This window comes from Hemibagrus wyckioides, linkage group LG03 (assembly GCF_019097595.1).
Source record: "Hemibagrus wyckioides isolate EC202008001 linkage group LG03, SWU_Hwy_1.0, whole genome shotgun sequence".
Lineage (NCBI taxonomy): Eukaryota > Metazoa > Chordata > Actinopteri > Siluriformes > Bagridae > Hemibagrus > Hemibagrus wyckioides.
Genome location: NC_080712.1, coordinates 10,953,969 through 10,968,187, shown reverse-complemented (window position 1 = coordinate 10,968,187; position 14,219 = coordinate 10,953,969). Strand labels below are relative to the sequence as shown.

General features: G+C 37.1%; 1 protein-coding gene across 1 annotated transcript; it reads right to left on the bottom strand.

Moving 5' to 3' along the window:
- On the bottom strand, window positions 1-13,512 carry LOC131347589 (von Willebrand factor A domain-containing protein 7-like). The gene is made up of 17 exons (XM_058381755.1): window positions 13,381-13,512; window positions 11,224-11,411; window positions 10,843-11,121; window positions 10,618-10,711; window positions 9,774-9,902; window positions 9,181-9,367; window positions 8,904-9,073; window positions 7,873-7,985; window positions 7,656-7,772; window positions 7,285-7,464; window positions 6,503-6,635; window positions 6,106-6,255; window positions 3,926-4,018; window positions 2,280-2,548; window positions 2,017-2,150; window positions 1,676-1,835; window positions 1-1,061 (listed from the first exon to the last, which is right to left on the bottom strand). Exons 2-17 carry the CDS (start codon window positions 11,398-11,400, stop codon window positions 672-674), a joined length of 2,775 nt encoding a protein of 924 aa, XP_058237738.1. The 5' UTR covers window positions 11,401-11,411; window positions 13,381-13,512; the 3' UTR covers window positions 1-671.
- Window positions 13,513-14,219: the final 707 nt, after the last annotated feature.

Genomic DNA, 14,219 nt, shown 5'->3' with positions numbered 1-14,219 from the left:
TACTCTCAAGTGATACATGAACATAAGGTTATGAAAAGTAAGTGTCTTAAATATTTACAAGTATGTTGTGTGAGTGAGTTCTCGCAACGTTTTTAGCAGATTTCAGAAGGAACATTTGAATAGCTTTATTCCACATAATACAGAGATACTCATTAAACTGGATAATTTTAGAGGTTCAATGAAACTAGGGTTTAAACAGAAATGCACAGAATATCAATGCATTAAATGTTAAAATTTTACAGTTAAATAAATGCATGTTGACAGAGATGGGGTTTGGGTTTTAATTCCTGCCTCTGCCCTGTGTGTGTATGTGGAATTTGCATTTTCTCCCTATGCTTCAGGTTTTTCCCAGGGTATTCTGGTTTCATCCCCAGTCTAAAAACATATGTGGAAGGCTGATTGGCATCTCTAAATTGTCTATAGTGTGTAAAGTGTGTGTGTGTGATTGTGTCCTGTTATTAGTTCACACCCAGTCCAGGGAGTCCTACACCTTGTGCCTGGAGTCCACTGTGATAGACTCCAGATTCCCTTTAACCATGTGTGCTACAGAAAATGGACTGATGATAGCATGTCACTCACATTTGACCCTAAACACTGTGGTGTTCATTTTTTCATTTGTGGTGTTTCTTTTTTATGTGATTGCATTTATTTTTTATTTTTTTAATTTTTCATTACAATGGAAGCGCATCATGCATAATGCTCAGGGCTGAAACTAGCAGACAGGCCCACAGAGGCAGAGACAGACTGGGAGAAACCCCTCCACTCCTCTGGACAGTGTAGGTACATCTCCCTACATTTCCCTCCTTATCAACAGCAGTAACAATTACATCAGGTGAGCAGCAGGAGGCGTTGTAGTAACCCATCACTACTGTTATACCCCCATCCTCCACAGACTGATAGAATAAGTTGCCACTGCCTTTCTGGATGTAGATCCTTTCAATACCAGTACCATTGCCATCAGTGATGTTGACAGACAGGTCCCAGGTTGACTGGATGCAGTCAGATGGACAGATAGGACTTACACCAACAATCTCACACTTTGGAGAAGAAAAGTCAGTTACCTGTTCAGGACAAAGAAAACCTCTGTTTTTTTGTTGTTTTTTAAGTGCCTCTATTTTACAATTAATATAAAAAATACATTTAATTTATTTAATCTAATATAAACTTATTATTATTTCTATTATTTTTCCACCAGTACGCCAACTTCAAAAAATATTTTTATTCGTCTTATTTACTTATTTACTCATTGTTAAAGCAGTCAGTTGCTTATTACTACTTCATTATTCAGGACATTTTTTGCTAAGCTAATTTTTAATAACCTTATTTGTAACCAAAATAAAAATAAATAAAACATATAAATAAATAAATATATAAACAAATAAAACATATTGCCAATCTTTTCATATTTATTAAATGGAGCCATTTGCTCCATTTGTTGTAATGAAGGAACGTCTGTAAAAGCTTACATACTAAATTCTTTGTTAATATAAATGATAATTCTTTGTTTTCTTATTCTGTCATAAATGGATGCACAGTTTTGCATTAGTCTGTACTTCATCAGAAGAACATTCTCTATCATTAAGAATGATTATCAATTCTTCATAAGGTTTTTTAAGAGTTGTTGAAGGCCCCTTAAAGGTTTTAGTTACTATGGTAACAAGGTCAAGCAAGTTACCTCGGCAACGACAGAAAGGCGGAGCACGGCATAGTTAGAATCCTCAGCTCTGGGCCCTTCAGCCAGAATGGTCAGAGTGACATCAGTTCCTGATGCAGTGCTTGCAGGAGGGGTGACCTTCACTGTGCCTGAAGCATTACCTCCAGTATTTACGGTAAGTCTGAGATAATACGGAAATATTATGTTATTCAAATCTGTTCCCAGTATTAGACTTCTAGGTTCTACATTAAGACTGTTAAGATTAGAATGATGAATCTTTGGTAATTTTAGATGTGAAGCCAAGGGATACACTTAAATTTGGAACTGATTTGATTCATCACAAAATGAAGTGCTATATTTACTGGGGATTATATTTCAGAGGAAAATCTTTGTCATTCTTAGCACTGATCGTAAAGACTCCACCGAGTCCATCAGTAGACACAGTAAAAGGCACTTCAAATTCTTTTCCTGGCACCATTGCACTGCCTACTACAGCCTACAGGGAGGGAAACATGAAATATATTAAATGGGACAAAGGAGAAACGAGAAAATAGACTATTCTCTGTGTGATTAATGTATTGAGAACCATTTATTAATGCTATGTCAAATAAAAGGAGAGTCATACCTTGATAATGACTTTAGACAGAGACATCTGTGTTGTGGTCTGCCTTTGGAAGTAGCTTGAGGTGGTCATATCTTTTCCTTTCATCATAACTACAAATTCTCCTTCTGGAACTTGATTCACAGTAACCAGAAAGTTTCCATCACCCATTTCTTCTATGGTCCCATTTACCACACTAGCATCCGAAACTTCCACTAGAGCAACTTCCTGTAGCTCCAGAGCTTCAGCACCCTTCTGTCCAGTCATTGTCAGTAATAGCTTAGCAGGTAAGCCTAAAGAACCAAAGAGAGAACATGCCCAGTGATAAGAGAGATGATTACTACGTTTAAGATTTTTAAAAATTATTATTATTCAATATATTTATTAAATGGATGCACACCAGCCAGCACAAAAATAAATATCTATAAACCATGAGTATTCAACTATAACTTGAAATAGTCTAGTTATTTAAAAGTGTTTGCTTACAAATGTCAGGATGAGCAACTAACATGACTGAATTAATTTTTCAACATGCTGTTATTACTGATTAGTTCATAGCTATAGTTTTTATGCTTTGTTTCAGTGACATGTTGATGCATGGTTTAATCATAAGTTCAGGTTATTGTTTGTGTGAATTTCTCTGCTTGTCTGCATGGGTTTCCTTCAGTTTCTCTAGTTTCCCCCCACCTCCCAAAACCATCTAGGCAGAATTTCTGCCTATGCTACATAGCCAAAATACCCTCTCAGCTCCTAGTAATTTTCTACAGGAGTACAATAGAGAGCATTCTCTGCCACTATGTCACAGTGTGGTATTCCAGCTGCACTGCAGAGAACTGGAGAGATCTGGCTTGGATAGTCAAGACTGCACAAAGGATTGTAGGAACCAAGCTTCCCAATCTAGACACAGTTTATCCTAACGGTCTACACAAGAGAGCTAGCAACATCATTAAGGACCCAACCCACCCAGGATACAAACTGCTTGTGCCCCTCACACTGGGCAAAAGATACAGGACAATCAAGGCACGCACAAATAGACTAAGGAACAGCTTCTTCCACAGAGCTGTAACCTGAACCCACACACAGAATTATAACAGCTACAGTAATAGTTAAGCTGTCCCGTCCCTCCCTCTTCTACACCACGTTGCTGCTAATGCACTAAACACTTTACAACCAGAACTGTACTGCAGTTATTATAATCTGTGCAATACAATCTCGTTAATGCCTGTTTGCACTGTTACGGTTTTTGCATTACTATTCATGTCCTTATGTATTCATTCATTCATTCATTCATTCATTCATTCATTCATCCACTCTGTATTTATTCATCTTCTGTATTTCTCTGTATATTCATATTCTTACATTGTATATTTTTTTTATAATATTTTTTATATTATTATTCTATATTTTTTATATTGTTATTATGTAAATTTTACATTCCCTTTTGCTGCTGGTCTCTAAGAGCTCTAAGAGTTGTATCACTACAATGACAATAAAGACTCTTTATCTTTATATTTAGGTGTAAATGTGTGTGTGCCATTCTAAAATAATAATAGCTTTTCATACAATTATTGTGCAGTTGCTTCTGGTCAGTTGGTTGAAAGTTTCGCAGCCTTTTATTATATTCTCTTTGAGAGTAAAATGAAATAATAAAATATAACGATTGCTCTAACCTTTCTGGGGCCGACCTTCAATAAGAGCAAATCCTGAGTGGGGTCCGCTGAATTCTTCCACAAAGTCATAAATGAAAGTTGTTGCACTTTGACCTGAAATTGAAATAAAAAAAAAACCGAACAAATACAAAAACAACACTTTAATCAATAGTATCAGGTAGTATTATTACTACGTCTACTTTGTTACATGTTAAATGACTGGAGCTGGTATTAAAAAGCATTTAAAAATATATTCCAGGGCTCAAGTGTGACAAAATATATAATGATAATTATAGAATATTGTCATATATTGTCATATTATCAACTCTGTGTAACATCCCCTCAGGCTACACTCCCATCTGATCACCAGAGGGAGCCCTCTCCCGAGTATATAACCTGATACATATCAAGGAGGGGGTGAATGGAAAACAGCCTTCCATACCACAAGGGGGCATTACAAATACCTGGCAATAGAATATGGTCTCACTAATGCACCTGTGGTGTTTCAGGCTTTTACCAATGAGATATTCAAGGACTTAATCAACAAATATGTAATCACCTACATTGATGACATCCTAATCTACTCTGCCACCTATGACAGTCATGTACATCATGTCTGTACCATGCTCACTCGGCTTTTACACCATCGACTTTTGTTAAAGCTGAGAAAGGTAAGTTTCATAGGGACACTATCATGTTTCTGGGATATGTTATTTCACAGAGGGGAGTAGAGATTTAGGTTTGAACCATTACAGAGTGGCCTGAACCCACCATTGTCAAAGAACTGCAGTGTTTCCTGGGATTTGCGAACTTTTACCAGCGATTTATCCTAAACTACAGCATTACAGCCACTCCACTAATGTCTCTACTGCGTGGTAAGCCCAAGCATCCACTGGACTGAACCTTCTTCAGAAAGTTAAAGAGGAGCTTTACCACAGCCCCCATCCTCAAACACCCTGTCCCAAGCCTTCCATTTGTGGTACAGGTTGATGCCTCCAGTTGCAGCATCATGAGAATCCTGGGAAATCCTTGTGCATTCTTCTCATGCAAACTGACATCGGCGGAGGCCAATTATGACGTGGGTAATTGTGAACTATTATTCATACAGGAAGCACTTGAGGAATGGCAGCATTGGCTTGAGGGGGCACAGCATCCCTTTCTAGTAATAACGGATCATAGAAACCTTGAATACATATGAAATGCTAAATGTTTGAATCCTCGACAAGCCCAATGGGCACTATTTTCACATGGTTTCAATTCACCGTAACTTATCAACCCAGAACTAAGAATGGCAAGGCTGATGCACTCTCTCAATGTCATGACCCTATATGTTCACCGCCACACCCTGAACCTGTCTTGGGTCAATGCATCCAACATCCTGGACCCCACTCTGGTGAAGGAATTTCACCGTCTTTATCCCCACAGACCACCCCCATGACCCTGGGGCCGCACATGCCTTAGAACACCAGGAGGTGTTTCTGGGGGGCTCTGTAACATCCCATCTGATCACCAGAGGGAGCCCTGTCCTGAGTTCTAGCACCACCAAGGAAGGAACTCTTCCAGGTTCCTATCAGTGGTGCGAAGTATTGTTCTCTTGAGACTTACCGAGCTGTAGATTCCTGCCATTGGCAAATATCTGTGTATGACTAGTGTTTTGTTCCATTGTGTTTTGAGTTTTGGTTTCGTTTGTTGGCCTGTATTTCTTGTTTGCCGATGTTTATTCTTTTCCGCCTGTGACCCGATTATGCCTATCTGATTGCCAATTTGGATTTGTTTGCTCGCATTAAATCTGCATATGGATCCTACACCCTTTGACTCTGGAGTTTTGTAACACTCTGTTTTAGCACGATGAGGGAATTCTCAGAGTATTCACTCATAAGAGTGAACTAGAAACTGTTGTGAACTGTTATTACTTCCGTTTGCACTCTTTTTACTGTAGCAATTGTAGGATTAATCTCACCCACAGCCTGCTGGCAAACATAAACGATTATTTTGTTTACCTGCCACTAAGTGCTTGTTTAAAGATGGGGATTCTCTTATATATTGCAAAAAAATTCACTGTCCCTGTGTTCATGTGAAAATGCAAATGCCTTTTCCTAATAGAATCCAAACAGAAATGCAGAGAACCAGTCGGATTACAGCCTTGACAATTCTGAATTTTATCACCAGAAAAGAGTCCAAAAGTTATCAGACCTGCTCACCTGTCACTTTGATAGTGTAGGCCTCTGTAGATTCCATGCTGATGCTCCACAGGCCTGTTTCATTTAAATTGAAGTGAAGCCGCTGCAGGTTCCCTACAGTCTGAATCGTAGCAAGAGGTCCGTTACTTACAGTGTGAGGCTGCGACACACCTGATAAACACAGTTTAATGTTAATGTCAGGTCAGTGTTGTACTTGGGAGAATATATTTTAAACTAAATGCAAATCTCTCAGCTTCTCTCCCAGTTACAATAATTAAACTTGATGAGTTGCCTTTTATTGTTTACTAAAAGCATTCATGTGAAATATAATTAGTGTTATTCTAATAAAAATGATTATAGTAAATACTATAACATGCTTAATCTGTGAAGTACAGTTCCACTGCTATGTTGGACTCACCTGATGGATTATGCAGAGTGAACCTGAGGTTATTTCCTGTTAAATAGGCAGTAACATTGGACAACGATGCATCTAATAGGAAGGGGAAATTCTCCACATGACCCGGAATTCTGGCTCGCTGCAGGACAGTTACCTGAAACATATAACATATCAGGGAGTAACACATTGCATCACATAAGTAACACATCACGGAGAGAAAATTTAATTCTAATTTTCTCATTCTTGTCACAAGGTAACAATGGCGCATTATCAAGCGGTAATAACCAGGATATAGGAGGAGAAGTCTTTTACACATGGTTGAATAACTGAATTTGGATTTACTGGAAACCAGGACTGCTTCAGATATTGCCAAAAACAAACTGTAAACCAGGTTTCTTTAGAGTATTCTCTTCCCTTGTGAGCTCACTTGGTTTGTATTCTACCTGTCCTCCACTCAATGCATAGAATAAAAGACCCCTTGCATGCAAAGAGCCCTAGTGCTTAGGTGGGGTTAGAAAGAAACCCTATAACTGATACAATAGAAAAAGGCAGAATATACTAGTACAGAGGAAAGAGTACTTTCAGAGATGATAAGGGTCAGGTCTTTATCCATATGTGAGCTTAGTAATGAACCTTTCAGAATACCATTCTGTTACAGTCTGCTTTTAAAGGAGTAGTATAAATCTACCAAAACTACAAAATAGGAGGGAAGGAGGGCTCTTATACATCTCTCAACATTGTGGTATACCACAATAGAGCAATAGAGGAATATGTTTAGGTTCAGATTCAATCAGATTTCTTACCAAAGCAGCTGTAGAGGTGTCTAAGATGATGTCAGTAGCACTGGGTAGGTTGGCTTTTGTGACCTCTATTGCTTGACCTCCGGAGGCCAAAGCCAAGTTATAATACACTTGGAATCCTGAGCGTCCCTGCATGTGCAAAACTCTTGCTGGTCTTGTCTTCTCTGTCATGAAGACAGAGACCTAAGTGTAAGAGAAAAGCAATAGTTAAAAAGGTGCTATATCATACTTCAGGTCCTAACAATAAACATGCTTACAATAAATGTAATTACATTTTTGTACAAAAAAGCATTTTTGTATGAAATATAACATTTTACATAAAAAAAAATAGCTTAAATAATTATTAAGTAAAGCCTGAAGACTGAAGTGTTTACTGTGGACTTGGTGCTGCGGATAAGGGCGATGATGGTGCTTTCTAAGTGCTTGTCTTTTGCACTGGCATCAGTAAAAACATAAATGTGAGAGGAGGCAGGAGCTCCAGTCAGAGCCAGCTGAGAGAGAAACAGAAACACAAATGCATCATTTCAATGTTGCTATGCAAACTCAAGTGTGATTTAGTCTATGGAGGATTTTTAGGATATCAGTATTTGCCTGCAGTCCTGACAAACACATTTCTGGTTCATCGCCACCACCTTCTGCAGTGAGTTTTGAAATCTCGCTCTTCATTACGTCTGGGTTTGTTGTCCTTATAAGTGGTCCAAAGCCTAAAAAAAACACAAAGAGAAACAAAGCATGCACAATTAAAAACTCTATATCTGTGTCTCTATTTTTAAAATGTAATCACCGCTTTGCACAGTTTTGAGTGTTCCCTACACTCAGAGCACCTGACTCAGCTCATGAGCTAACTAAAGAGGTGGCTCAGCAGTTATGGCTCTGGGACAATGTTTGGAAGGTTGTGAATTCAACTCTCACCACTAATAAGGTGGCATATTCGGCTGCCTGTGCATCATTCTTAGTATCTCAGTTGTAATGTACTGTGGATTAAAAGCATGAGCCAAAATGATGCTGAAGATCAGAAGTGAGGTCGGGGGAATGGTGGCATGGAGGTTAGCACGTGTGCCTCACACCCCCAGAGTTGGGGGTGTGAATCCTGCCTCTGCCATGTGTGTGTGGAGTTTGCATGGTCTCCCCTTGCCTTGGAGGTTTCCTCTGGTAAATCTGCAAGACATATTTTGAAGGATGACTGGCAGCTCTAAATTGTTCATAGTGTTTGAAGGACACTTGTTTACACATTATAGACTGCTGCCTCTGCTGCTTCCCTGAGACCTATAGGATAAGTAGTGTAGAGAAGATAGATGGATGGGTGGGAGGATGGATAGATGGATAAGTGAGTTCAGGTTTGGTGCAGTCCCCTGTCTAATCCAGAGCTTTTTTAGCTATATGTTACTGTGCACCAGTTTTACATGGTCTTCCTGCATGGCTGCCTTCTCCCAAAAACATGAAGGCTAAAGTGACCAATGTGAAAATGTATGGTGTGATGGACAGATGTATTCCTGCTTCACTCCGTATAGGCTCAAGGTCAACCATGTCCACCATGTGTTAGGATAACGATATTCCTAGTGATGCCTTTTAAACAGGAAGAATATACAAATGTTGAACAGATTAAATGCATATCCACTTACTCGGATCATTAAACGGGACCAATATGTATTCTGAAGGTTCGTCCAGAGTCCCTTTCTTACTGTCAATGATACTGTGTGCAACTCTCTTAGCTTCGGCGATGCCATCAGACATGCCGACTGTTGTATCAATTACAAAGCACAAGACAGCAGTACGAGCGATGCCCATCATCCTGAGACAGAAAGAGACGAAAGATAAAACACACAGGGAAAGCAAGTTAAAAACGACAATTTCTACATGTTGTTTACATGTCCTCCAGCACTCAGTCCTTTCTCTTACCGCAGATATTCTTTATTGCCCACGGCTCCACGAACATCCTCCAGGAGGTCAACAGTAGCATCTATTGCCAGTGCGACTGCAGTGTCATGTAAAGCTGCGTTATGGCTAAGGCGCTCATCTTTATTTATCCCACCACGAGGAACTTGGGTACTGGTAAGATCAGCACCTCCACCATGACTGCATTTACCTAAAGCAAACAATTCATATTTGAAAATGTACTTGTTAATAGATAGATATCGAGATTGTACTTGTATTTGCATGAGTTTTTGTATATGTATTTAAATTTGGAGTCCTTGTCACCTTTTATAGTTGAAAACTGTGATTAGTAGCATTATCATGCAATGGATCTGGAATCATTTTATAGTTTCTGACTTCTTCTGGGCCAGAAATTAGCTCTGCCTTTTTTCTCCCATACCAGTTTTTTTTTTTACTAACCCATTATATATGTTTTGGTAAAGGAGCTGCTGAGATTATTTAGGACCAAAGGGAGATTTGTAGGTATTTTAGCTGCAATTGCATTTCACTTTACTTGCAGCAGAAAAAATTACAGCCTGCTCTGCCATGTGTAGAATACAGCAGATGTTAATTCACACCATTAGGTTTGTTGGGAGAATTCAGGCCCATGTATCCTGATGTGAGTTTCTTCTCTTTTAAAATGGAAGGCAACAGGGGGTTCGAGCAAGTACCACTGGCACAGTCACTGCAGGTTGGGGTGTCCACCTCTACACACACACACAATTAATTCAATGAATGTAAATAGAGGAAGACTACACTGTAAAGACAATGTTAAAACAGAAAACCTACAAATAAATTAAATAAATACAAAATATGTGAATGAAGAACTTAGATGAAACAACATTTTATATGGCTGTTAGCTAAACAAAGAGCTGAGTAAAAAAGAAGGAATTTAAAATAGGTCAGAGTTGTGGCAAGGCTTAGGTTCAGTGTGCTCCATAAAGGAGGGTAACTTAAAGTGCATTTAAGGTTTTATTCATGAAAATGAGTAAAAGACCAGCCTTTGACAACCTAAGTGTTCTACTTGCTTTTTATACACTTGCCTTATGAGCAGAACTGAAAAATGTTTATGAGAAAAGTCATTGTCTTGATTATAAGTGGAGTGATTTATGGATGGGAGCAAATCGAGAAAACTGTAACACAGAATTACAAGAATAAGTCAAAACCTTAAAAATGTGACAAATTAGACTTTAGAAGATTTTTTATAAAATCTTTATTTTATTGATTTTGTTCCTTTATTTATATATTTGTTTATTTTACTGGTCATGCAAATGGTCTCATGGTCAAATCATCTTATCATAAATTATTTATTTATGATAAATAACTTTTTCCCTCCAAAATCATTTTATAAAAATGGTGAATGGTAGCGTTATCATTTAATCTAACTTATTTGCTGCAAGCCAATGGAATTTTAAAGTTTACCTGCAACATTGTCGATGGTGAGATCTGGTTTAATGAGGTTGGCGTATGTGATCTTGTAGCCCAGCTCCACCCAGTTACTGTGACTGTAAAAATCCTTAGAGACATAACTTTACATGACTTTACAATTAGGTTGCAATATCACAGCATTTTTTTTTAATTAAAGAAAGCTACCTGACGTTCTACCTTTATTTAATTTGAGCTGAAGAATCAGAGAGATTCTCTCACCTGCAGTGTGTGTAAGACTCTTCCCAGTGTTTCCCGAGCAGCCTGTAAGTTATCTTCACGAATGTTGGCTTTGACTGCGGCGACACCCTGGCTGATCAGAGAATGTCCCTCTGTAAAAGCCTCACTGTTGAAATGATGTGGATTACTGGATGCATAGTCACGATCCACAATTCCATTCTGTATGTAAATCTGATTCAGGGCTTCATGGAACTTGGCACCTGACACTTGACCAGTGTTTGTGCCTAAACACGCACATAGCAGTTCTTCTGCAGAGGAGCCCTTGGACAGAAAAATGGAGATGAAAATGTTGTTTGTTCAGAATTTAACCCATGAACTTAACCCGAGAATGAGAGAGTGAAACTAAATCAAAATCATACTCACTGATGGTTTGAATTCTCTGTCTTCCGACTCAGCCACCGCCTCACATACTTCATAGATCTTTTTCATTACAGCATTCTGGGTGATGGTCACATGCGTGGTTTCATTGCCTACTGGCACAAATGTCTGCACGACAGGCAGAACCAGAACCACCAGAGCAATGCACACAGATGATCTCATGTTCTGCTGATCTATAAGAAAGTATATCTCTTCAAAGGGGTTTTTCACAATGCACTTACCTTAACTCATTCTAAACCCAGCTTTTAACCATACATAGAGGAACTGATTCACATGTTATTTTCAAAGCAGGCGGTATATTGTGGTGCTAAGTGTACAGTGTTAAACAATGTGGTGTTAGAATGTTACAGCTAGATGCTTAGAAACAGGACACGAAATTGTTAGTATTTAAACCAGTCACTTATCCATCATGGTTAATACAGCATATGTGCAAATATGCAAAAAAAAAAAACTTTAACCAAGGTTTAAAGACCAGATTATGAATAACCAGGATTAATTGTTGTGCATTAAAAATATGAGCCATCTGAAACATGAAATAAGATTACCTAGGATTCTGTTTACCCAGAGTTTACAATGACCCATTGATAAAAAAAAGTATAAGTACAAGTATAAAAGTCTTAATAGATAGATAGATAGATAGATAGATAGATAGATAGATAGATAGATAGATAGATAGATAGATAGATAGATAGATAGATAGATAGATAGATAGATAGATACTTTATTCATCCCAAGGGAAATTCACAGTTTCCAGCAGTATCCACAAACACAGGTAATAGATAAAATAGGAAGGAATTTAACAAAAATACTAAAATACCCAAATTAGGGTACAAAAATATAACAAAAAAATATATTAAATAACGAAATATAAAATATTACAAAATATAGCGGAATATAACAATATAAGAAAATATATCAGAAAAATACTAAATACAGAGATTTAAGAATAAATATGGAGAATTGGAAGAAAAACAAATAATGTGCAAGACAAGTGTTTAAGGTTACAGACCGATTCGATGTGTCAAAAACTGTTATGTGCAAAAACTGCGTGTTTATGAGTTCTGTGCAAATCTCAGTGTATTGAGAGTTCTGTATAAACCGGAGTGTATTGAGAGTTCTGTATAATAAATAAATGTTAATAATGTTGGTGCTTTTGAATTTCATTATCTGTGCATAGCTCTGGTATCATATTTCAGAGCTATATCCTTATTAATTATGATTAACAAAGAAAAACATTATAAACTGCAACATGCTATACACTCAGTAACATCTTAACTATATGCTGTAACTATTCATTCCTAATCTGTCTGGATTGATTCATGCACTCCTTCTTATATATAATCGTTACTATAGTGATAGCGTTGACTTGCTCAAAAATTTAAAAATAAATGTAAAAATCCTTGTAACAGTCAAAGTTAAAGCTGTAACTTTAGGTTTTCTACCCTGTCCACAAGCTACTAACTAACTAACTAAATAAATAATAAAGCTGTTTATAAAGAACTAATATGTATCACCATTGTCAAATTGCTGTTTGTAGTAGAGGAATAAAACTTCTGGACATCTTATTGCAATAAAAATGAGGAAAGACAGATTAATCCAAATGTGGAAGATAAGATAAATGAAAGATGTAAGATCTTTAGAAAATAGGCGATGGTTATATTATATGCCTGAAAATGCATTAAATTTTTCCATGTAAATGTATTTTACTCCACAGTGTGCAGTATGAATTAAAACAAAAAAGTTTTTGGGTTACTATTTCACCTCCAGGCCAACCTTAAGCCACTAATGTGAGTGTCTTAAGTCTGTTAGACTCATTTATGTTTGTTTTATGGTTAAATATATACCTAACCTGGCCATAACTTTTTTTTAAAAAACTAATACACCAGGCTAATAATGACAATATAATGTATTTTTTCCTTTCTTTGGAGAATATCTTCCACTCTCTAAAGATGATACATTTACAATTACCAACAGAAATAATCATTCACTCTGTCAATCTGCATTACATATCAAAAATATAACAGAGCCTTTGAACTAATCCAGAAATTGTGATATAGATGATACACTATAAAGATGATACACTATAAACAGTGTTAATAATGATTTTTAATGAAAATGTTTAATGAATGTCATTTTTCATACCTTCACAAATCCCACATTGGCTCTGAGCGTCCTCCAGTAATGTGTGAGTTTCCGAGATAATCTACGCTACAATATAGCTACTTTTTATATGTAGATGTTGTAATGCGGAGTGTGGCACTGTTCGGAAAGAAACAACTGTCTTATTCATATTATGAATTAAACAACATTGTTGGACTTGACTGAATATGGACTCATAAACTGGCAAATATAGAGAATGGTTATTGTCTAATGATCTTATTGAATGTCGCACTAAGTAAATCTCTCTTTTTTCCATCCTTTCCTTGTAAACAACATAATAAATGCCTGTGCCAAGATAAGAATAAAAGCTCTATTAAATGTGTTTGTAATCGCTATATCCATGGTCATGTGTATGATATCTTTACGCCTTGGCAGAAATAGCTTTATTCAAAGGTTAAACTCCATTCAAAGATCATCTTCTTTTAGAAGAGCTGTTTGATACTTTTATGATCATCTATCAAACTTTAACTATGGTGGACTGGAACTGTAGATATGTCTCGAGGAGTATTTCAGTCAGTAAATAATCTGTTTCCCAGTGAATATCTCCTGTTTGGGACAGTTCGATCATAATATAATGTATGTTGCATTAAGTACAATCTTTCATAATATCTTCCAATATAGAGTTGTGTTCCAGTATAGAATAGTGACACTGCTCACATATATGGCCTCTGTGCATAAATAACTGACAAATTTACTCACAAAAAAGCTTAATGCAGCATCCCACAAAAGGTACAAGTGTGGCATTATCTACTACACTATAGTCATTACATATGTTTTGTAATTTATTTCCTGCTCTGCTCCTGAAGAGAAGATTGCCCACA